The sequence below is a fragment of the Bos javanicus genome, chromosome 6 (genome assembly GCF_032452875.1).
Source record: "Bos javanicus breed banteng chromosome 6, ARS-OSU_banteng_1.0, whole genome shotgun sequence".
Taxonomy (NCBI): domain Eukaryota; kingdom Metazoa; phylum Chordata; class Mammalia; order Artiodactyla; family Bovidae; genus Bos; species Bos javanicus.
In genome coordinates, this window is record NC_083873.1 from 44,672,328 (window position 1) to 44,697,709 (window position 25,382).

The 25,382-nt window shown below is 43.9% G+C and overlaps 1 protein-coding gene across 12 annotated transcripts in view; it reads left to right on the top strand.

Annotated features, from left to right (window-relative positions):
* Positions 1 to 20,563, top strand: part of SOD3 (superoxide dismutase 3) — a 72,157-nt gene extending 51,594 nt beyond the window's left edge. For 7 of the 12 annotated variants that reach the window (XM_061419812.1, XM_061419811.1, XM_061419813.1 and 4 more), the window contains 4 exons: positions 14,577 to 14,676; positions 17,293 to 17,426; positions 18,089 to 18,329; positions 18,882 to 20,563. In XM_061419812.1, the coding sequence (XP_061275796.1) occupies positions 18,172 to 18,329; positions 18,882 to 19,623 (900 nt within the window). In that variant the 5' untranslated portion in view covers positions 14,577 to 14,676; positions 17,293 to 17,426; positions 18,089 to 18,171 and the 3' untranslated portion in view covers positions 19,624 to 20,563. Of the gene's footprint in view, positions 1 to 14,566; positions 14,708 to 17,292; positions 17,427 to 18,088; positions 18,330 to 18,881 lie in introns of those variants that run through there. The other 5 variants (XM_061419817.1, XM_061419821.1, XM_061419822.1 and 2 more) reach the window with 5 other exon arrangements.
* The last annotated feature ends 4,819 nt before the right edge of the window (positions 20,564 to 25,382 follow it).

Here is a 25,382-nt window from a genome sequence, read left to right on the forward strand (position 1 = left end):
CATCTCCCTAAGTTTAAGAGTCAGTGATAGGTCTCCAAGGGGATTTTTCAAGTAATTCTCAACTTGAAAAATCGTCTCTTCCTGTCAAAAGTCAGGGCATACAACAAAACTGCTCCTACCCACTAATGAAGATTGGAGCTTGCTCCAGAGACAGGCAGGGAGGCAGCAAGCAGCCATACAGGTCTGATAGCAAAACAAGGAATTTTGTGAGCATATTGAAGGAACATTTACACAGACCTGTGCAGTAGCCTCATCACTAGGAAAGGTAAAGTTTTAGAAGTATTGTTGACAAGACTCTGTACTTTAGAAAGCTTATATTGAATAAGTAAATGGACGGATGATGGAAGGATAGAGAGACAATGGATGGATAGATAGATGGATCATTGGCAGCTCTGCTCAAGGGAAACAAGCATTTAACATTGTGAGACCCAGAGAAGCTCTGTGAATGGTGCAGTACAAGGATGATAAGGAAGATCTGGGTGCAATATTTCTTTTAGCTACATCTGGTTAAGGTTTACATCACTCCCTTTAGATAAGAAATAGACAAGACTTTGTGGTTATTTCTAGCCTGGGTCCTCTTTATTCATGCTTAAGTTAATTGTAAGTAGTTAATGCCACAGGATGAGCTTGGTTCTTCTCATCTAATCTTCTTGCTGTCTTTGTAAAATCTCAAATTAAAGAGCTTCTTTAGTTCCTTAAAGAACTAAAGATAAATATCTGAACTAGTGTTGCAGTCATTGCAAGCCGCCTCCCTAATAAACATTCTCTTCCTTCTTAATAAGGCAAATTTAATTTTGCTAGGGTAGCAGTATTTTAGGCTAAGCACACTTGCTCTGTTAGAGTCCCATGAATCTAGAGATGCCCTGTGACACATTCCTCACCATGAGACATAAATTGAAGGCATCAGGAAGACAAGGAGCTTCCACTGCCCCCTCCTTCTGAATGAGATGGACATCTGGAGGTTTCAAAGCCAACTTGCAGGACGGAGGCAGCAAGCATGAGGTCAGAAGTCTACACACTGCTGATGAGGAAAAGGAAAGATGTGAATTTCCTGAGCCACGAGCCACAGTGAACGTTTTATTCCATGAGACAAACATCCAAGTGTTTAAGTAACCTTCTATCATATTTGTAGCCAAAAGCACCCCTGGCAGTTACTTCTGGGTTCTTTCTATTGAAAACTGCAGCCTAGGTTCTAGTGCCCAGGTAGGTAAGGGGGAAAAGCATTCTTAATTGAGCATTGCCTGAATAAAGGTGAATTCCTTACTGGGGATGGTACATCGTATTAGTATAGGCTACAAATAAAGAAACCCCTGACTCGTACTAACATATATAATAAATCACAGAGTGGGAAGTCCAGAGATAAAAAAGACTCAGGTGCAGAACCGTCGCAGCTCAGGGATCCAAATTATTCCATCCCTTTGCTTGACCGTCCTTGGGGAGCCCCATGTGCTGGCTGAAGTAGATTAATCAGGAAATTTTCTTGGTGATCTGAATCTTCTTGGGTAGAGTTGGATACTTGAACAAAATGTATGCCTATCAGCAAGGAAAAGCAGGGGTTGACAGTCGTATCCGTGACACACAGGCCATAGAAGTTCTCTGTAAAATGTGGAAAGCCCCAAAGGATGAATGACAGCAATTCCAGCAGCCTAGAGCCAGCATTGATCTGAACATGTTCTGCTGCCACTTGAAAAGCAGAGGACTTGTTTTCTTGTCCATTCAGCTAAAATTTATGGCCTCCAACTGAATGGTCTGATTCATTCATCCCATTTGACTGGTCTCATAACAGGAAGTAAAGTATCCCAAGGGACCAAATAGCCCTCTTATAAAATTGGAATATTTGAAAAAATAAACAATTCCTTCCTTCTCTTCCTCCAAACTAAGCTACCTTCACTGGTGGTACCTAATAAATCCAAACTCTGTTTACAGGGAAAGAAGAGATTCCAAAATCTATTTAATAACAGGACAAAGTCACGGATGCTTATTAGAAACAGTCTTTTTTTTTTTTTTTCATCGTGGAGCTAATATTCTTAGGAATTTTAAGAAGTGGCACCTCATTGGGAATAGGTGTGAAAACTGAGTGCAGGGCCCTGTGATGTGCAGACAGCTTCCCAGGAGTTCCTTTCTCCCCAGGACACTAATCTTCTTGTGGGTAATCTACTGCAGTACTCACTGTGGCATCTGTTGTGGAGAACAATTCCTAGGGCCAGGAACCGCTTACGAGATATATACAATTTTGACAGCGAGGCACCCATGTTTTCCTTTGGGGAATTATGTCTTTCTCTCTCTTCCTTTGTGGGTTGGTTGGGCTGACCCTGGCTCCTGGCTATTGATGTGCCTATCACAGTAGTGTATTCATTCTCATCCATGCTGCAGCTGGTTCATATGTGGGACCCAAACAAGCCCCCTAGCCTTAACCTGGAACTCCTGTTGGACTTATTAGGGGTTGCAGGGTTACTGGAATATAAGACACTGGATTGTTCGGTTCTGTGAACCCATAAACTCCTGTTTGCTGAAGTTGGCTTGAAGGAGATGTAGCTAATATAGCAACAGATACCAGTATCTTGACTCCTAAAAAGGAGGATCAGTTACCTATGGTGAGATAAATACATTTATTTTATATTTACACGTCTTCCCATACCCATCCTGACAACTCTGTGCATTCTCTAGCTCAATTTATAAAAATGAGCAATTCTCAAAAAAAAAAAAAAAAAAAAACAACCAACAACTAGAAGTAATAGAATGATAGAGTGTGGTGGTTACTATGTGCCAAGCACTTTGCTGGTTACTTTTATACACATATCTCATTTCATCCTTACACAATTACTGTCCTGTTTTCATTCGTGAGGACCTTGAGCTTGGAGTGGATAAGGTCTGTGAAGTGGTGCCCAGTTCAGCTAACCCAAGCCAGGCGCAGCACTCACCGCTCCTGAGGTCTCCATCAGAGACTTGGCAGAAGGCTTCAGAATTGATTAGCTCCTCAATAAGACAACCATTCAGCAATGGATAGAAACGTCTCCTCTTTCTTATCTAGAATGGTTACTCATTACAGGCTTGATCTCAAACTGTGAGACTGAACTTTAAGGACCAAAAACATAAAATCCAAAATTCCATTTAGATGACTTTGTCTGGAAAGAATTTGAACTTGAGGTTATTTTCACATCAGTGAGGTTCAGCCCAACAGCTGCCAACTTGATTATTCTGCTAATGTTTACACATGTCTTTGCTTTTCAAATTTACTGAAGTACAATTTACAAGCAATAAAATGTATGATCTTTGACAAACCCTCATTTAAGCATCTCATATTCAATATAGAACATCTCCATTACCCCACTTTCATCACTCCAGAAAGATTTCTCATGTCTCTTTGCAGCTAATCCTGATACACATCCATATTCAGCGCCACTTAACCCCCATCGTAGGAAGCCCTTGTTCTAATTCCTATGACAATAAATTAGTGAACCTGTTCTAGAACTTCATTTGAATAGAATCACACAATACGTACTATTTTGTGTCTGGCTTCTTTCACTCAGGGTTACACTGTTGACATCACTCTACGTTGCTGTATGTACTAGCAGTTTATTCCTTCTTATTTCTGAATAGTGTCCAATTATGGAAATATAACACAGATGATCTATTGACCTGCTGATGGACATTTGTAATGTTCCCAGTGGAACACTTATGTATAAAGCTCTTATGCATATTCTTGCATAAGTCTTTGTGTGGATATTCATTCTCATGTGTCTTGAGTAAATATCTAGGAATGAAATGGTTGGATCACATGTTATTTGGTGTTGTTGAGTCGCTAAGTCATTTCCGACTCTGTGACCCCATAGACTGCAGCACGGCAGCCTTCCCTGTCTTTCACCATCTCCTGGAGTTTGCTCAAACTCATGTGCATTGAGTTGCTGATGCCATCTAACCATCTCATCCTCTGCCACCCCATGCTAAGTGTGTGTTTAACCTTGTGAGAAATTTCTGAAAACTTTTCCAAAGTGGTTCACCATTTTATACACTCACCAATAATGTAGGAGTTCTAGCTATTCCACATTCTCACCAACATTTACATCATCTGTGTTTTTCTTTTTAGCAAGCATATTGATGTACAGTGATATTCAATTGTGGTTTTGTTTTGCATTTTCTTGATGATCAATGAAGATGCTTATTGGTCATTTGTACTGAAGCATTGATTAAATTATTTGATCCCATTTTTAAAATTGGGTTATCTTTCTTATTATTTCATTGTAGACATTGTCTATACATTCTGGATACAAGTCCTTTGACAGACAAGTGTATTAGTAATATATCCTGGTCTGTGGTTTCCCTTTTCAGTTTTATAAAAGTGACTTTTGAAGAACAAAAAAATTTTTAATTGAGACGAAACGCAATTTGTCCATTTTATTTTATAATTTATGCTTTTTTTGTTCTACTAAGCAAACTCTACCTACTTGAAGGTCATAAAAATTTATCTCCTACACTTAATTGATAGAGTTTTCTAATGGGTCTTGAAGTCAGGTAGTATCAGTCCTCTAACTTTTTTCCTGAAAAATTATTTTAGCTATTCTAGATCCTTTGCTTTTTTACATACATTATAGAATCATCTCTTCAATTTCTATAAAAGTCTGCTGGGCTTATGACTAGAACTGCATTGAATCTGAGATAACTGACATCTTAACAATACTTATTTTATAATCCATGAATATGAAATAACTATATTTAGATCTACTTTAATATCTCTCAGAAACATTTTGTATTTTTGTACATTTTGTACATTTTAAGGGTTGAAGTATTAAAATCTTTTTCTATATTTATTACTGAATATTGTATTCTCTTTGATGTTCTTATAAATAGTATTTATTTCATTCTCAGTTGTTTTTTGCCAGTATACAAAAATCCAATTGATTTTTATTTACTGGCTTTGTATTATGTGACCTTGCTAAATTCTTTTAATTAATTTTTATTGGAGGATAATTGCTTTCAATGTTGTGTTAGTTTCTGCTGTACAGCAAAGCTAATCAGCTCTACATATATCCCCTCTTTTGTGGATTTCCTTCCCATTTGGGTCACCACAGAGCATTGAATAGAGTTCCCTGTTCCCTGTGTGTTAATACACAGTATTTGTTTTTCTCTTTCTGACTTACTTCACTCTGTATGACAGTCTCTAGGTCCATTCATGCTGGATTTTGTCAAGAGCTTTCATGCATCTATCAAGATAATCATATGGTTTTCATTCTTTAATTATTTGTTAATATTGTGTATCACATTGGTTGATTTGTCTATATTGAACAATCCTTGCATTCCTGGGATAAATCCCACTTGATCATGACATATGGTCCTTTTAACCTTGTTAAATTCTTTTACTATTTATAGTAGTTTTTAAAATAGTCCTTGGCATTTTCTCTGTAGACAACCACAATGTTCGTATCAAGTTTCCTTTCTTCCTCCTCAATATCCATCCTTTTTTTTCTTGTCTTACTGCACTGGCAGGGACTTCCAGTACAGTAGGTAGGAAGAACAGTTCCAATCTTAGGTGGAAAGCAGTCAAAATTTCTCCATCACCCATGCTGTTATCTGTAGGCTTTTCATAGCTGTCTTTGATGAAATCAAGGAGGTTCCCCTCTATTTCCTTCTAATCAAGGAGTCTATCATGAATGGGGATTGGCTTTTGTCAAATACTTTTTCTTCTCTTATTGAGATAATCATGTGATTTTTCTCCTTTATTCTGTTAATGTGGTGAATTGCATAGGCAAATTTTCAAGTGTTAAACCAATCTTGTATTTCTGAGATAAATTCTACTCGGTCATGATATACTTTCCCTATTATATATTTTCTGGATTTGTTTTGCTAATATTTTGTTGAGGAATCTTTTTCTGTGTTAATGAAGGACATTAGTCTGTCGGGATTTTGGTTTCAGGTTTATGCTAGTGTTGTAAAATAAATTGAGAAGAATTTTCTCCTCTATTTTCTGAAAGAGTTTGTGTAAGTGTGATATTACTTCTTTCTTAAATATTTGATAACTGTTTGGTAGAATTCACCGATGAACCCATGTGGGCCTATGCTTTTCTCTGAGGAAAAGATTTTTGAGCTACAAAAAAATATATTTTTAATGTACAGGGCCATTTAAATTATTTTTCTTGTATCAATTTTGGTAAGTTGAATTTTTAAGAATTTTTCCAATTTATCTCAATTATTGAATTTATAAACAAATTTACTCAGAATATTTAATTATCTTTTTGATAGCCATAGGATATGATGTGTTTATGCCCTCTTCTATTTCTTACACTGGTAATTTGGATTACTCTCTCTTTTTAAATTAGTTTTACTAGAACTTTATCAATTTTATTAATCTTTCCAAAGTACCTTCTTTTGGCTTTTTAAACTTTCTCTAAAGTTTATCTGTTCTCAATTTCATTGATTTATGTTTTTTATTATTTCTTTCCTTCTGCTTACATTGTTGTGATTTTCCTAGCTTATTAACACTTAAACCTCCCTATTTTTCTAACACAGGCATTTAAAGTTATATATTTTCCTGTAATAACTGCTTTGGCTACATTCCACAAATTTTGATGTGTTGTTTTCATTATGATTCACTTAGAAATATGTTCTAATTTCCCTTAGGGTTTCTTCTTTGACTCATGGATTATTTAGTGTGCCTTATTTAATTTTCATATATTTGGGAATTTTCTAGATATTTCGTTGTTATTGATATCTATTTTTCTTTCATTGCAATCAGATAACATATTAACATAATCTATAAAGCTTTAACTTTTTTAAATATAATGAAATCAGGATAGACTAGGATATAGTCTACCTTGGTGAATATTTCATGTAAACTTGAAAAGAACATTTATTCTGCAATTGTTGGGAAAATAATTTTAGTCATGTTGGTTGATAAGTGTTGTCCAGATAATCTATATGCCAAGTGTTTTTTGTCTATTTCTTCTATCAACTAAAAAGAGAATATGTTAAAAAATGTCCTGGTGGCTCAAAGGGTAAAGAGCCTGCCTGAAACGCAGGAGATCCAGGTTCGATCCCTGGGTCAGGAAGATCCCCTGGAGGAGGAAATGGCAACTCACTCCAGTACTCTTGCCTGGAAAATCCCATGGACAGAGGAGCCTGGTAGGCTACAGTCCATGGGGTCGCAAACAGTCGGACATGACTGAGCAACTTCATGGGCTTCCCTGGTGGCTCAGACAGTAAAACGTCTGTCTGCAATGCAGGAGACCCGGGTTTGATCCCTGGGTTGGGAAGATCCTCTGGAGAAGGAAATGGCAGCCCACTCCAGTATTCTTGCCTGGAAAATCCCGTGGATGAAGGAGCCTGTTAGGCTACTGTCCATGGGGTCGCAAAGAGACAGACATGACTGAGCGACTTCAATTCACTTCACTTCTATCAACTAAAAAGAGAATGTGTTAAAAAATGTCCAATTATGATTATGCACTTATTTATTTATCTCTTTAGCCAAATTTTTGTCAATGTATTCTAATGGTTTGTTATTGGGTAAACATTTAAGGATTACTGTCTTCCTGATAAATGTGCTTTCATCATCGTGAAATGCCCAATTGCAATGATCTACACCAATCATCTTTATCTCGACATCTACTTTGTCTGATATTAGTATAATCATGCTTGTCTTAGGCTGTTTGCATGGTAAATCTTTTTTCATCCTTTTACTGTCAATTTATCTGTATATTTGATATGTAGCCTTTACAGACAGCAAATAACACTATTGAACCATCATTTGAAAAATGAGAACTATCATGTAGAGATGTCAGTCTCTGGTCTCTCTTGAAAACAGAAGGTATGGCAATAACAGGCAGCATTCCCATTTGGCAACATCTGGTTGTGCAGCTGCTGCCCCATATCTATTCAGAATTTCTCTCCAATCTCCACTCTTCTCTATTGTTTTCCAGGCACTGGGGCTGAGTTGCCATTTTTCAATGGGCTGTTGCTCTTTTTCTCACAGAAAAGAAATTTTTCTTCAGGTAAATACCTCCACTAGAATATGAAGACACAACACATATAGAAAGGCTATGTGTTTAATGACACAAAGGAGACAACACATAGCTGGCCCACTTTCGTCATGATGTGACCTGTCTGGCCCCCATAGGTGTCTGAGTTTTCAGTTCCTATTGTAATAAACACTTGAGTTCTGTTTGAGTTGATACGACTTTGAAAGTTAGAATGCTTCTAACTAAACCATCCTCAAAAGAGAGGATTGTTTCATCCTAGGCATAGGCATTTTCTTTTACAAATGCCTGTTCGCTCCTTGTAATGTATTTTAAAAGCAATTTCAAGTCTATGTTAGTGTGTATGTAATAAATACATGTTCCCAAATGAGAAGATAACTTTATTCTGATCAATAACGCCCAACCGGGAAAATGCTCTGATGATCAAAACACATTTCCATAAGTCAAATAAAGTAGTTGAACCAACAGTTAGATCCCAACTCTTCTGCCTTGGGTTTTAAGGGAAATTAGCCCGGTGGCTCAGTAGCAAAAAATCTAAAGAATCTACCTGCAATGCAGGAGACACAGGAGATGGGGATCGGATCTCTGGGTCAGGAAGATCCCCTGAGAAGGAACTGGCATCCCACTCTAGTATTCTTGCCTGGAGAATCCCATGGACGGGGAGCCTGGTGGCCTACAACTCATAGGGTTGCAAAGAATCAGACATTATTTAGCATGCAGCAGCCAATAAGAGATACCCCCTAGTTTCTGATGTAAAAATTTTGTGGAGAAAGACCATTGTGAAAAGCTTCTTATGCTAAGATGGACAAAAGCTGGAGAAAGTTCCATGTCCTGGTCCCCATCTGGGTCTGCCAATAGCTCCTATTATGTCCCTGCCATAAGGAGGATGTCCCAAGACCTCAAACCTACTTCCATTCTCTCCAGGAAAGGCAAGATGGATCCTGAACAGCTGTGTCTGGGCTCAGAAGAACTGCGAGGAGGTTGCTTGCTTTGTAAAATTGCTCCAAAATTCTGTAAAATGAAATTCAAAATGCACTACTAGGGCCATAATGCAGGACTATCTAATCTTTCAGATACTGCTGCCCTTCTGGATTCACCTCTGGGTGATGTTGGTAGGTGATGGTGGTTTGGAGGCTGTGATGAGAGTCACTACTCACTCCATTTGAGACCATCACTAAAGAAGGGCCAGAACCCTACTGGATTCATTTTCTAAGTGAGACACATGGCTGCTTCTCTATTTTCCTCCCTAGGCTTCAAATCTGAGGCTTTCTGAATTCCGTCAGCATTTAGACTGCCTAAATCCTTTTCTAAAATAGAGGCTGAGTCAGAGGACCTCTTCCGTACAGTTTCTTCCAGCTTTGATTTTCTATAACCCTAGGAGGAGAGAATGTTATGTCACTTCCGTCCCTAGATGCCAATCTCTACATGTTGCAGTGTTTGTACATTTTTCACAAGCTCCCTGGGGGTTTCCTGTCCATCTTTTTCTTGTTGTAGTTCATTTGGTCATTCTGAAGGTGTGGACAAAAGGAATTGGGCCAGGGTGGCCATCTGAATGGGGAGAGGTTTTCTTCTTCCTGGTGAGGTTGCAGGGTGTGTGTGTATTGCAGGGGGTGGTCAGAAGGGGAAAGGGAAAGAGATAGTCTATGAAGCATCAGAACCAGTGAGATAGACAGGCACCAATCTGAAGGCTCAGCGATCTGGGCTCAAGTCCTTCCTCTGCACCTATTAGATGTGACACTGAACAAGGCAATTAACCACTGTGGGTCTCAGTTTTGTTATTTGTAAATTATGAAAATAACACTGGGGAGAATCTGTGGTCCTTCATATATAGGTCTGTTCAAATAGATTATGAGCCGCCTGAACTAAGGTTATGATTCATACATTTTCACAGTCACGATGCCCAGAGCAGAGTCTGGTACGTAATTTTATCAGTCAGGCATGAATTTGGCTGTAAGTATTAATAACAGAAACCCACTGACAGTGGAAAACATGGAGGTAATTTCCTCCTATTATCAGAAAACTACAACTGCGCTAGTGTTAGTTAAGGTGTTCAGTGAGACACTTTTCCCTCTTTAGCTTTTAATTTAATTTAGTTTTTAATGAAGCTTTTGAGGACCTAGGTTCTTTCCATTTTTTTCTCCTTCATCCTGTGCACGTTGGCTTTTGTTCTCATTCTCACCAACTTATAGCCCCAAAGGAGCTGCCACATTACCAGGCATCAAACCCATGTTTAAGACAATAGGAAGGATAAAGAGGCAGCACCAATCATTTCTGTCTTTTTAATAATGAAAGTGAGAACTTTTCCCAAAGCCACATCAGATTATGTCCAATTGGCTATAACTGGGTCTCATGACCACCACCAGCTGCAAGGGATTCTGGGAAAGTAAGTGCCTGGCTTTCCAGCTTCTATAGTGGGAGGCAGCAAGCAGAGGGAGGGGTCAATATGGCCAACGGTTCAACAAATATTTTAAAATAAATACAACTAGAAAATAAGCTGAAAAATACTTCTCTTTTCTCAAGTGGAGTATACTGTGCAATTATTTTGAGGAGATGAATGCTTCATTGGATATGCTTTTAAATATTCATACTGCTATTTTGTTTTTATGTGGCAAAACAGGAATGAGCTAAGTGTTCTCTCACAGGTATGGGCAGGAAGTGGAACTAGAGGCAAGGTCAGACCCCGTGAAGGACTTAGCTTGGAGGGATTTTACTTTGATGTTTTCCTGAGAAAATACTTTGCACATACTCACCTTCTGACCAGAAAGACATTGCTTTTCGTGTGCTACAGTTGGTCTTCTCTTCACATGGCCAGCCAAGTGTAACTTGTTGAGAAGTTCCTGGTTCTGACTGGTTTCCATTCCCTTCTGATTCACGTACATTTCAACGGAAGGGTTACACATTCACAGTGAAAAGGAAATTTCCCAGAACATAGCATGGACACGGGATGCAGTGTCTCTTCACTGAAGAGCAGGGCTATTACAAAGAAAAGATGCATGCGAGTCACTTAACTCGTGCCTGGCAGAGAAGAGGCACGAATACATCTGAGATAGTATTGGTTTATGACTATTAATAAGAGTGATGTTTTTAATCTCCCTGACCACTTTGCCAACAAGCATCTCCTTTTCCCCATATTATCCTGTTGGGTTTGGACAAAATGACAGGAAGCAAGGTTAAACTACACAGGTCCCTGGTTCCACTCTTACTTCCCAGGGGCTTCTGGGAGAACCCAGGTGGGCAAGACACACTTGAAGCAGTCTCAGGTGTATCTGAAGTCCTCTGGTTGGGTAAACTGTTACCACACAGACTCTGGCCTTTTATGGAGGCAATCTGAAATCCTAACTGTTGTATTCAGAAACTTTCTCCTCACAGTAACCACTTTATTTCCTGGTAGAATTTAATTCTATCAGTTTTCTAAACACAACGAGAAGGAAGTTATGTGCAACTGATATTCCTGCATGAAAGAAGTCCGAAGTTCTCTAGCAAAGCTCTCTTCTATTCAGATGGAAGTCCATTGGAATGCATCTCCTAATAATGGCTGATTGACAATGCTTGCTTGATTTTCCATTGTATTATACATTAGCACAAGGAGAAAGGACAGAGGTTGAGGGTTAGGTGTCTTGTTTGCCCGGCACTCATTTACTACAGGGATAACTGGGAGGTACAGAGTCATTTGTTTCGAACTTTTCTTTCATCTCCCCTTCAGACTTTTGGAGGTAATAAAACATAATGATTAAGGGACCAGGATCAGCAATCAGAGACTCTTGGGTTTAAATTTTGCCTTTGCCGTGTTATAACACTGAAACTTTCGGCCTGTTCTTTTCTTTAAAAAAACTGAAGTATAATTGACCTATTATTCAGAAAGAATATTCCTTCTGAATCTCATTTCCTTATCTACAAACTGGGCAAATTAACACCTATCCCACAAAATTAATGCAAGCATTAAATAAAACAGTATGTGAGAAAGTGTTTTGTAAAGTGTTTGGTCTCAAGTACAGAAAATGCAGCCCAAACAACTTGAGCAGAAAGAGAAGGTATTTTGTAATAGACTGGTAAAACATACTAGTCTATTAAAAACAATAAATTATAAATAATTTTTTAATGAAGTAATGCTTTCTCATAAATAATTTTAGGAAAAAAACTCCAAATGGTGATTAGGATGCTTCTTCCTCTCCTTCCTCATTCTCAGTTCTGCACCCCAAAGACAAATGCTGTTAAGAGTTTCTGGTTTTAATACATGTTGTAGGAATAGAAAAATAGAATGTATTGTTTATTAGGCTATGTTTAAATATATGTATTATAAAATGTGTATATTACTAAAAAGGTACAAAAACTACCAATAAATCATTTGTCCATTAAAAAACAAACAAAAAAAAGAATGTATTTGACTCACATAATGAAAACAGTTTCAGGTACAGCTGGATCCAGGGGCTTAAACACTGCAACTGGGTCCAAATATCACTCTACTTTTATTCTACTTTCCTCCACTGGCCCCATCCTCAGATGGGTTTTCCCTGAGTGGAGCAAGGGGGTACAATAACTTTACCCTTTCTCCTCCAGTTTCAAGTCCATTGGGAAAGAGAAGATGCATCCTTCATAACAGTCCCAGCAAAAATGTCACTGCATCTTACTGGCTCTGAATGTATTATTCTGGAACTAATGCAATATTATGACTGGTCAGGAACCCACCTCTGGAGCAAAGCATGAATCAATACTACTTGCATGGACTGAAAATGCAGTGGTTTCCAAGAAGGAAATTGGGGTGCTATTGCCAAAGGAGTGGTGCATGGATGTTCACGAGGTTGGGTAGGAGAAAAAGCAAATTTATCCTAGAATGCCATAAAAAGGAAAGTGAAAATGGATTTTAATACCAATCCTAGAATATCATAGCAGAGGAAATCTTTCTTGGCCCTTAAATAAAACTAACTGCTTAAATAAAAGAAAGTGCTACTTCATACAGTAGTTATGAACTGATACAATTCTTACTTCAATAACAATGAAAATACAGATTTCATTTTTTTTTTTCAGTTGGATGGACAATTCAGAACGGGAAACCAGAATGTTTCAGGGTGAGGTAGAGTGGAGGGCAGCATCTGGAACTCAGAAAAGTCATTAGTCAAAGGCACCTACGCCCATCAACAGAATGCAGAGTGGGAGGGACTGAGCCCATGATGCCCGAGTTCTCAGTGTGCCAGGTGGGCTGATGCCAGGGTAGAGGCTGGAGGCTCTGAGTGCCCAGAAGTCTCCATCTTATCTTGTGCAGTGGCTGCTCCAGGACAAGATCTTTAGTTTGAGTTCTGCCTGCCAAGCAGAGGTTTCCAAACCTGGTTGTACCCCAGAATTCTTGTTGTTTCAGTTGCTACATCATGTCCAACTCTTTTGCAACCCCATGGACTGTAGAGGGCCAGGTTCCTCTGTCCACGGGATTTCCTAGGCAAGAATACTGGAGTGGGCTGCCATTTCCTCCTCCAGGGGATCTTCCTGACCCAGGGATCAAATCTGTGTCTAATGCTTGGCAGGTGAATTCTTTACCACTGAGCCACCTGAGAAGCCCATACTCTAGAATAGCTAGTTTTTAAAAAGATGATTCCAGGAAGCCCTGCTGGCAAAGGATTAACTTAGCCTGGGATGGGGCCCAGAAGTCTAGATTGTGAACAAGCTTTCCTGAGGGCAGGACAAGGGTCTGGGTCTCTAGGGGCCCTGGCTTTGCTTCCCCAGTTGCAGTCCCCACTCTGTACTAGATGGATCTGTTGACACTGTTGTTCCCTCCCTGGAGTATGAACCCCAAAAGGCAGGGACTCACACAGCTTTGGGTACCAGTACACAACAGAGTGAGCACCCACTAAGCATTTATTGAAAGCAGGCTGGAGGGCAGACAGGCAGGCAGGCAAGCTGCCTTTTCCAATGTGGGCTTTTCTGGGGTGGGGAGCAGGGAGCTTCTATTTCTGGAAAGAACTGCTGTGATTGAGGAAAGATCATGGCAAAAGAAGGAGAAAAAGGGCACTGGGGAAGCAAAAGTGGTTCCTCCACACTACTCATTCTTTTAAAGGACTCCTCCATAACTTTAATAAGGAAGCGAGAACAGGATGAGTGGGACTACGGGCAGGGCACTGGGTTAGCCTCACCTCCCCATGTTACAGATGATGAAACGGAGGCACAGGCACATCCTTAGGAAGTGCACGGCTTGGACTCTGCAGCCTGAGTGGGTAACTGCTACCCCGCCTGCGTCTCATCTCTCACAGGTGTGGAAGCACGGTCCTGGAGAAAACATTATGCATTTTTGCAGGATGTCCATTTTCTTCTTAGACATCCAGCAAGAGCTGAGGAAATCAGGGGACAGCAAAGGGCGTCTTAAGAAAGAGACCATTGTACACCTCTCCAAACAAGCTATTTTCTGTCTACTTTTTATTCCCCTGCTGTGCCCTGAAGGTCACTTGCTACGTCTGCACAACTCAGTGAAGTCACGAAAAGGAATACTTGGCCAGGGAATGCGGGGCTGGGGAGGGACTGCGGGGAGGGGACAGAGCTGGGGGAGGTGAGGCAATTTCACAACAAGGACTGCCTGGCCAGCTTCCCTGCCTAAACCAGCCCAATGACCTTCTTTCCTCTCAGTGACCACTCCCCCAGAGGCTGCCCTGCTCAGTCACAAACAGCCCGGGAGTTGCCCGCATTCCTGTGACCAGCTGGTGAGGTGCTGCTCCTCGGGTCCCAGGTGAGATAGCGCTCTTTGAAGAGCTGGAAAGGTGGGTGTGAAGTCGAGGTTCATTTCACTCTTCTCAGAGTATGCTTACTGAGTCTGAAACTGGGGCAGGGCATCCAGCCTCTTCTAGGAAAAGGATTTGAACATTTTCATGGGAGAAAACGCACTTCTTGACAGAGTCCAGCTGCTCTGAAGGGGAGGAGGAGGGCGGTGGTGAGAGGGCTGAGGAAGGCAATGGGCGGAGGCAGGAAGTGACTGTTTGGGGATCTGTTAATGCTCTTCAAGAGGACCTCAGCATCCTCTGGGTTAGAGAAAAGAGAGATGTGGAGTGAGGAAGGTAGATGTTTCTGGATGTTGCCTGGTGTGGGTGGCGAGGAAAAGCCATCTGCTTAGGAGAGGCACAAAGGGAGGACCCCGCAGGCTCAGACTCACAGCCGGGACCCTGTCTCATAGGGCACCCAGGCATTAGAAGACCCTGGAGTCTTTGAGGGGGTGGGGAGTAAACAGTTTTCTCAAACCCAAACCCAGGAAGGAGGCACCAGCTTGGTAGCTTGCTCTGTTCCCTGATAACTTTGTTCTCCCCTCCGGAACAAGCAAGCCCTTCTGAAACCACTTGGTCATCTACAGCTCAAACTGAGAGACTGAGAAGGGTGAGCCTTCTGCGAGCTGAACTGGAGGGCTCGAAGTGAAAAGCTTAAGACCCAAGGAGTTTTACCTGGGGTTTAAGAAGAATTCTCTTTTATTTAAGAGGGCTTCCCTGGTGGCTCAGAAAGTAAAGAATCCACCTGCAATGCAGGAGACTCAGGTTCGATCCCTGGGTAGGGAAGATGCCCTGGAGAAGGGAAAGGCAACCCACTCCAGTATTCTTCCCAGGAGAGTTCCATGGACAGGGGAGCCTGGTGGCCTATAGCCCATGGACTTGCAAAGAGTTGGACACGACTAAGTGACACGCACACACACACACACGCACACACATTCTCTCTCTCTTTTTAAGACAAAAACATCTCCTTCAAGTGTTAATTATGACCCAAGCATTTTTGGAAAAGAAAGCTTTGTGGACATGTCCAAAACAACCTGTTTTTGCTGTATGCTTTCAGTGAAAAACCTTTCAGTTGGCAGAGCCCTCCTGAGGGGTAGGACCAGCTCAAAAAGACAGGGGTGGTCGGTAGTGATGGAGAGCTTGAGGCCAAGATGTGGCCTCAGGGATAGTCCTCTATTCCCACCCCGGATCCCTGGGGCTTTATCATAGTAACCAGGCCATGTCAGAAGTGCTTCCCTTGATGTCACTTTCTGGACCTCTCCTCCTACCTGTCACTCCTTCTTGGAGCCTTTCCTGGCCACCTCCTCCTCCCACAGCTTCAATAGCACCTTTCAGTGGATAGTCCTGAAATCCTTATCAGCAGTTTTTCTCTGATAGCTAAGAGCTGCCACTTACTGGGAATGTTTTATGTACCAGGCTCTGGGTTAATTGCCTCTGATGAGAGCTATACAGTGTGGTGCCTAAACCCTGGGCTTGGGGCAGACCACACCCCTTCACATCCTGCCTCAGCTATTATTGAATGTGTAACTCTGGGAGATAGTGGAGGACCGAGGAGCCTGGTGTGCTACAGTTTATGGGGTCACAAAGAGTTGGACATGACTTAGTTGTCTGTACAACATTCACCTTTTTGTGCCTCAGTTTCTCTGTGCTCTAGAATGGGGGTAACAGTACAACCACCCCAGAGGGTTCTTGGGAGGCTACATGAATTAACATTTGCAAAGTGTTTTTAATAGTGCCTGTATGTGTGTTCAGTAAATGTTAGCGATTCTAATTGTGTCTTTCAAGCATTACAGCAAGTCTCTAAGGTAAGTATGATTATCTCTATTTGCATATAAGAAAACAGAAGGTTCAGAGAGGAGGGTGAGCCCAACTAGACTCTGCAGTCCAGCACTTTCTCTGGTACTCTGTAACAAAAATAACAAGTATGCTAACTCTAAGGGAGTAAGTAAAGTGGCAGTGTCAGGCTTCAGATCCAGGGAGTTCTGGAATCCATGATTTTAATCACCATACTAGATTGTCTTTCTGTAATGATTATGGAAGGAATAAACACTCAATCCCAGATTTTAACTTTAAAATGGCATCTGCTTTGAGGTTGGAGAAGGCCTTTGACAATGCAGTTGACGCTCAAACCAGCTCTTTAGAGGCAGCATTGATCCCTGTGGGCAGGCTTAAAAATGTGAAAATGGCCTGTCATCTCGTATCTCATTTAACCTTCCTAGTGATCCTTGGTGGTCTTACAGCCTTGTCTTATAGCTAAGGCAGAGTCAGAAATTTCCCCCACAATACTGCAGTTAGTATATGTGTCTTGCTTTAAAATTCCTGGTTGGGTACCAGAGCTATAAATAAAATAAAACAAAATTAAACAACTCATGCCCACTGAATCAGACTCTCTTAGGGTGTAGCCTGGGCATCTGAATTTTAAGATTCAGAATCTGATGTGTAGCCAACAAACACCGAGAACCCCTTCCACTGACACTGCCTCTTCCAAGGGCCAGAACTCCCATTTACAGCCATCTGCCCAACATCCCACCTGGGATCTTACCCTTAGCAAGCTTGGGCGAAACTTGCCCTCTCTCCTGTCTTCTCAGGGCCTGGTACACCATCCATCATCCAGTCTCCCCTGCTGGGAACAGTCATCTCCAGCTCCTCTTCTCCACTGCCAGTGGTACCCAAACCGTGAAACCGTTTGAAGCACTCCTGAAACCGTGTTGCCTCCACTTTGGTAATAGCCTTCATCATTTTTGGTTTGGATTGCTGCTGCTGCCCCCTAATTCATCACCCTCTGCCTGTCTCCATTTCTCCCTGAGGTCTTCCCATCCCTTCTCCTCTGTCCTCTCCATTCCCGAAGTCTAGCCCACATCCTTTCTCCTGCCAGACTAAAAACTATCTCAAAACTCACTTTTCTGCTTAAAAACTTCTACCAGCACTAGCCTCCTGGTTAATAACCACGCACTTTAGCAGAGCAAACCCAGCCCCTCCCTCCTTGGCCCAAAGCTCCCTCTTCAGCCTCTACTCCTCCCTGGTGGCACAGGCTGTGTCCCAACCACACTAAATTTCCCCCATGCCCCATACAAACTGTGTCCCTTCACAGTCTGTGAACGCTCATGTTGTGCCTCCTGCCTGAAATGGGCTTCTGACCTGGCTTGGCTGAAAAGCTTCTACTTGTCCTGTGGGACCTTCAGAAGTCACCTCCTCTGGGAAGCCCTCCTGGAGTCCCCCATGGAGACGCACATTGCTTATTCTGGCCTTGCCCTGCACAAAGCTCCATCTTCAATCAGAGGATAGCATTGGAATGATCTGATGACACATCTGTCTCTCAATGAACTCCTCATCCCACATTCACATGGAATGTGAATTCACATATTAAATGTCTCCTACTGCCAGATGCAGGCCCAGATGCTGGGGATACAGATGAATAAGACTGAGTTTCTGGCTTCAAGTCTACAGAACATGGCAGAGAGGAGGGGATGGGCCACTTCAGAGAGCACATAGCAAGTGCAAGAAGCAGCGGCAGCAAGCCTTATGCTGCCAGTCTAAGAGGATGCAGAAAAAGAGTGGCAGGAGATGAGGGGGCAGAGATGCTGAGAAGAAGGAGATCTGGAAGGGCCACAAGAGCCTCCCTCAGGTAGCCTGAGACAACCCCTGTTGTGCTTAGTGGCTCTTTTGTGTCTGACTCTTCATGACCCCATGGACTGTAGCCCACCAGGCTCCTCTGTCCATGGGGTTTCTCCAGGCAAGAGTACTGAGTGGGTTGCCATGCCCTCCTTCAGGGGATCTTCCCAACCCATGGATGGAACCCAAAGGTCTCCCACATTGCAGGCGAATTCTTTACAGTCTGAGCCACCAGGGAAGCCCACCCCTAGGCCAATGTCCCGGACTCACATTGCTATGGAGATGGTAGTTGGGAGGATCACGATAAGACTTGTGGCTCAGAAAGATCCCTGTGAATTTCTTGAGATTATTCCTCATCCATCTTTACAACGGCAGCACCTAGCCCAGTTTCAGGAATACAGCAGGCCCTGGAGAGACAGGGGCCAAAATAACAAAAAAAGCACGCTGGGCAAGAAAGCCCCTCACAGCAGGAAGGGTCTGGAGTCAAGGACCCCGGAGGGTCTGGGATTCCAGGTTTGCAGCGACTAAGCCTCATTCCGCCCCCACCCCCTGGGGGTGCCCGCAGGTGCTCGACTCTGGCCATGCTGGCGCTGCTCTGTGCCTCTGTGGTCCTGGTGGCCTATGCCTCGGCCGACCAGATCCAGCAGCAGATGGGCTCCAACACGGAGGAGCAGATCCGCGACACGCACGCCAAGGTGACGGAGATCTGGCAGGAGATGATGCAGCGGCAGGCGGCGGCCATCGACCCGGACGCGGCGCTCCATGCCGTCTGCCGGGTGCTGCCGTCGGCCACGCTGGAGGCGGAGCAGCCCCGGGTCAGCGGCCTCGTGCTCTTCCGGCAGCTCCGGCCTGGCGCCCTGCTGGAGGCCTTCTTCCACCTTGAGGGCTTCCCGAACGAGCCCAACGGCACAAGCCGTGCCATCCACGTGCACCAGTTTGGGGACCTGAGCCAGGGCTGCGACTCCACCGGGCCGCACTACAACCCGATGTCCGTGCCGCACCCGCAGCACCCGGGCGACTTCGGCAACTTCGCCGTGCGCGATGGCCAGGTCTGGAAGTACCGCTCCGGCCTGGCTGCCTCGCTCACCGGCCCGCATTCGATCGCGGGCCGTGCTGTGGTGGTCCACGCGGGCGAGGACGACATGGGCCGCGGCGGCAATCAGGCCAGTCTGGAGAACGGTAACGCCGGCCGCCGGCTTGCCTGCTGCGTGGTGGGTCTGTGTGGCCCCGGGCCCTGGGCACGCCAAACGCAGGAGCACGCGGAGCGCAAGAAGCGGCGGCGCGAGAGCGAGTGTAAGGCCGTCTGAGCGCTCCACCTAGGTGGCCCTGAGCTCCGACCGCGCGCCGCAGACCCCTTCTATGCGCTCTGGGAGCCTTTCCATGCCCCGACTCCCCTCTAAGTGCCCCTAGACCGCTCCCCGCCCGGACTTCTCTCCAGGCTCCCGAGATCCCCTCTGTGTGCCTCAGCGCCGCACCCCCCCCCCCTCACAACGTACCCCAGTATCCCTGAACGCTGTGACATTTCTCCCAAGGACCCCAGACCTTTCTATACCCTGACATTCCTCCAAGCACCCAAGATGCTCTCTATGTGACCCAGGACCCCTTCTACGCATCCTGGGGAACCCTGGGACCCCTCAACATCCTGACGCCTCTTCAAGGCCCACGATCCCCTCCTTGAGACCCCAAGCCGCCTACCCGCTCACCTTGATTTTTCTCCTTCCCCTCCCGGAGACACTCTGTACTCTGCAGTACCACTTCTGCCATGGCTAGGATCTAACTGAAAATCCCCTTCACTTTGAGGTCCTCAACCGTGTATATTGAGACACCCCCCTTTCATCCTGAGGGCACCCCGAGCTCTGAGGAACCCCCAGAGATACCGAAGTAAACGCATGAACCCTGAGGGTCTTCCAGACTCTCTGAGGTCCCTTTCCACCTTGACACCCACATCTTTACCTTGTGAGCCCTGAGATCCCTCTATGCCCTAATCACCCACCTACCCCCATCTCCTATGGGCTCCTTCTAGGCATTCTGAGACCCCTCCAGAATTTGCCTACCACCACTCCCCCACCTCTGCCCCCGTAGTTTGTGCAGCCTGCACTTAGGTGCCTCTTCCAGGTGTCTCCAGGTATTCCCCCCCCCCCCCCCCACGCCACCTCCACCCCCCACTCCCTCAAGAAAGCAGCTCCTTTGGGGGTTGTTTGACAATATTTGCATTGCACATTAAAAACTCAGCAAATCAGTACTTCATGGGGGCCTTGGTTACTTTTTTCTTTTTTGATGCTTCTTCCTGGCTCAGCTATTTTTGAGGAATGGTAAAGACGTTTCCCAAATCCCTGTAGGACTTCTCTTTCTTCCCTACATAGCTCCTCTGCAAAATTTAATCACCTATTGATCCTTATGCATTTGGGTGGAGCTCGCAAGAGGGAGGAAACCAAGATCACTTAGGGAAGTGGCAAAATAAACAAAAAAACAGCTTCCTGGGCTACATCCCAGAGCTGTAGAGTTCAAAGGCAGAGGAGGAAATGTATTTCAAACAACCTTCCCAGTGATTCTGGGCTTCCCTGGTGGCTCAAACAGTAAAGAGTCTGCCTCCAATGCAGGAGACGTGGGTTCAAGCCCTGGGTTGGGAAGATCCCCCTGGAGAAGGAATGGCTACCCGCTCCAGTATTCTTGCCTGGAGAATCCCCGTGGACAGAGGAGCCTGGTGGGCTACAGTCCGTAGAGTTGCAGGGACTGACATGACTGAGCGACTAGCACTTTCACTCCCAGTGATCCTGGTGCTGGAGCCACTGGCCTGGCATGAGGGGTGCACCAACTTGCTGGGCTCTGTGGACTTTCACAGCTGCCTCTGTGTGAAGCCTGAGGTCCATTTTCCAGATGGCGGAGACAGGGCCACTGCGGCAGTGTCACTGGGCAAGTTGCAGGGAAGTTGGTGTTGGTATCTGAAGTTGTCAGCCTTCTCCACAACCAGGACAATGCTCTTCTTGACTTTTTTTTTTTTTGGCCATGCCATATGGCATGTGGAATCTTAGTTCCATGACCAAGGATCAAACCCTGGCCCCCTGCTTTGGAAGTGTGGAGTCAATCACTGGGCCACTAGGGAAGTCCCTCTTCTTAACTTCTTGATTACAAAAACAGCTGGAAGCAGTGGGGTCCAAAGGTAGGTTGGTCTTGATCAAGGGTTGATGGGGGAACGATTCTGCCTCTGCTCTTGAAAATTATAATCTACACACAGACTAGATCAGTCCTGTGTATTCACTTTCATTTATTAATGAAAGTATATTAACTTTTTAGCTTCCTGGGATAGACCCACTTCCTAGCTGTGAGTTTTCCACCCTGGTTCTTTATAGGCAGCTTCTGTTTCTCTCAGACTCTTGAGGCAGTGAGAGTCAAACAGAACTTTAGCCAAAAACTCATCCCCAGTGGTTATTTTTACCTCTTACTAGGACTGACTTGTTATTTAAAAACCATTCCTTGAACCCAAGTGACAACTGGGAAGAAAGACTATTGCCTGGTGAATTTGCTCCACCAACTGGTTCTCACTGGTTTTGAAACTGAATAGGACTCTGCAAGGCCTTCCCAGGGACAGACTCCTTGTGTTCCCATCCCCACATCCCCCAGTCTGTAGAAGAACTCTAGCCTGCTGGGCCTTCCCTGAGTTCTAGAGAGCAAATGGAATCAGAGAAGTGAGAAAATACAGAAATAAAGGAAAACCACCAAGCAAGACAAAGTAAATGTTCAGTTATCAAATACTTATAAATGTAAAATAGTTATATTTTGTTATATTTAAATAAATGTTTAGTTATAAAACAGTCAAGGACCTTTAGTTCCTCCTCAAGGGCTATAGAGAACGTAAGCCATATCCTTGAGCCATTTGGCAGATACTAAACCCCCTACCAGGTGAAAGAGGTTCATGGCGTGGCGACAACCATGTAGACCCCAGACCAGTTGGAACCAGAAGGTTGATGACTGAGATTCCTGAAAGATCACTTTGTCTTCATCACCAGCCAACCAGAAGGATGTTCTTGAGTGGCTCATGCACCCTGTGACCTTCTCCTTCATCTTAAGAAACCCTTCACTGAAAACCATCAGGGAGTTTGAATCTTTTCAATGAGCTGTCCATTCTCGCTTGGCCCCACATTGGGTGCCCTTTCCATCACCACAGCCCGGTGTAAGTAGGTTGGCTTTACTGAGTATCAGGCAAGCAGACCCCAGTTTGGTTTGTTAACAGTCTGAAATATTATTTTAAACTGTACAGGTCGGCACTGATAAGGGATTAGTAAACCGTGTATTTAAATATCCTGATCTCAGATGCATTTGCCTATCCCCACAATTAAAAGTTGTGAAAACAGGCAGCAATTACATAGGAACACACAAAGGGCAAGAATAAAAAGCCAGCACCCCATCTTTGACACTGCTGCCCAGATTACAGGTTAATTCAGGATTGTCAATGGAAGTTTGTACTTGTTTTTCAGAAGGGGCTGGTGCCTCTCATTGTTTATTTTCTGTCTTGGTCCATTTGGGCTGCTATCACAAAATACTGCAGCCTGGCTATCTTATAAACAATAGACATTTATTTCTCACAGTTCTGGAGGCTGGGAGTGCAAATCAGGGCACCAACATGGTGGATGAGAGCCTCTTTGGGTCTCATAGCCTGCACCTCTTTGCTGTGTTCTCACGTGGTGGAAGGGATCTCTTTCAAGCCTTTTTTAAAGCACCCATCTCATTCAAGAGTGTTGAAGAATTGGCACTTTTGAACCGTGATGTTGAAGACTCTTGAGAGTCCCTTGGACTACAGGGAGCTCCAACCAGTCAATACTAAAGGAAATCAATCCTGAATATTCACTGGAAGGACTGATGCTGAAACTGAAGCTCCAATACTTTGGCCACCTGATTCGAATAATTGACTCATTAGAAAAGACCCTGATGCTGAGAAAGATTGAAGGCAGGAGAAGGGAATGACAGACGATGAGATGGTTGGATGGCATCACCTACTCAATGGACATGAGTTTGAGCAAACTCTGGTAGTTGGTGAAGGACAGGGAGGCCTGGCAGCTGCAGTCCATGAGGCTGAAAAGAGTCAGACGTGACTAAGTGACTGAACAACAACAACATCTCATTCAAGAAGGTTCTCCCTTCATGACTTTGGGACCCCTACCAAAGATCTCCCCTCTTAACACCATCATATTGGGGGTTAGGATTTCAACATGAGTTTTGCAGGAAACACAAACATTCAGGCCACAGCACCTTCTGTTTTCAGTTTCTCTCTTCACTACCTTTGACTCCGCTAGACTGAAAAGATACCCTGGCAGATCTGCTTCATTTCTGTTCTGTCCATTCATGGACATGGGGTTGATGAACTGCTCTATGGGGTTCCTGAGGCAAGAAACAAAAAAAAGAAATATTAGAGGGGCAAATTACGGTTCACCGTAAGGACAAGGAACGTGTATCGCACAGTGACCAACAGTTCAGGCTCAGGTAGGAAGGCCTGTTTGGAATCCCAGCTTGACCACACTTATAAACTTTGTGACCTAAGTGAGTCACTTCACCTCTCTGGGCCTGAGTTCTCTCATCTGTAAAACAAGATTATTACATTGGCTTGTTGTAGTGATTAAATTGTTACTACTGAGAGGTGTATAGCATAGCATTAAGGCCTAAGGATCTAATGAATGATTAATTAATAATAATAGCTTAAGGTCAGAAAAATAGTTACCTAGTAATGGATTCGGAGAAGGCAATGGCACCCCACTCCAGTACTCTTGCCTGGAAAATCTCATGGACGGAGGACCCTGGTAGGCTACAGTCCATGGGGTCGCAAAGAGTTAGACATGACTGAGTGACTTCACTTTCACTTTCATGCATTGGAGAAGGAAATGGCAACCCAGTCCAGTATTCTTGCCTGGAGAACTCTAGGGACAGAGGAGCCTGGTGGGCTGCCATCTATGGGGTTGCACAGAGTCCGATGCGACTGAAGCGACTTAGCAGCAGCAGCAGTAATGGATTGGATGGGGGCTTCCCTGGTGGTGCTAGTGGTAAAGAACCCACCTGCCAATGCAGGAGACACCGGAGACAAGGGTTCAATTTCTGGGTCAGGAAGATTCCCTGGAGGAGGGTATGGCAACCCACTCCAGTATTCTTGCCTGGAGAAACCCATGGACAGAGGAGCCCGGTGGGCTACAGTTCATGGGATTGCAGAGTCAGATACAACTGAAGCGATTTGGCACGCTTGCACAGTGGACTGAATGACCTTGAAATGTAGTGAGGATTGTGTCACTGGAAGGATTCAAGTAAAGGAAAGGCTGCTACCTCTTTGGTTTGGAAGAAGGAGTTCCACATCCATTAGGAGGCCAGCTGAGATGAATTCTGTGATCACAGCTCTAAATGAGGGAAAGACTGGCGGCCATAAGGGCAGGCATCTGGTTCCCGGCACAGAACCGGATATGTACAACCAACCCGCCTACAGGACCCCACTTGGCCCCTTGAGGCTATTTTCACTCCTCTACTCTTACAGATCTATTTTGTTAATCTCCTTATAGTTGCTGTTTTGACTTCCCAGCCAGCTTGCTAATCAGTTTGCCTATTTGACTCACAGGGTTTGCGTTTGTCACTGAGACTTAAACACACACTTGTTTTGATTTCTTTTTGTAAAATTAGAAGCGTTTGATGTAATGACTCTACCTAGACACAGCTGGTAAAGTGAGAATAATGCTCAAGTTTGCACAGTGTAAACACAATGTCGACAATAATTAGAAATGCTATCTTTAGATGTTTAGGATAAGCTTTTTCTCAGAATTGCAGTGCATTTTTTTCCAAGTGGGGCTTTTCAGTGCATGTATATACAGAAATACTAAAAACGTAAGAAAATAGAGCAAATCAGTGAGAGCTTTGGTCAACTTGAAAGATGGCAGGAAATAAACCAACTGATTTTAGATCTGGCGTTTTTGGCTGATTGCATAAAATCTTTACATTCTCCATATTTTTCACAACTAGCATATGATCTAATAATTTTAGGTGACAGATTGCAAGTGATAAGCTGCTACAGTTTGCTAGAAACTATGCTCAGCCC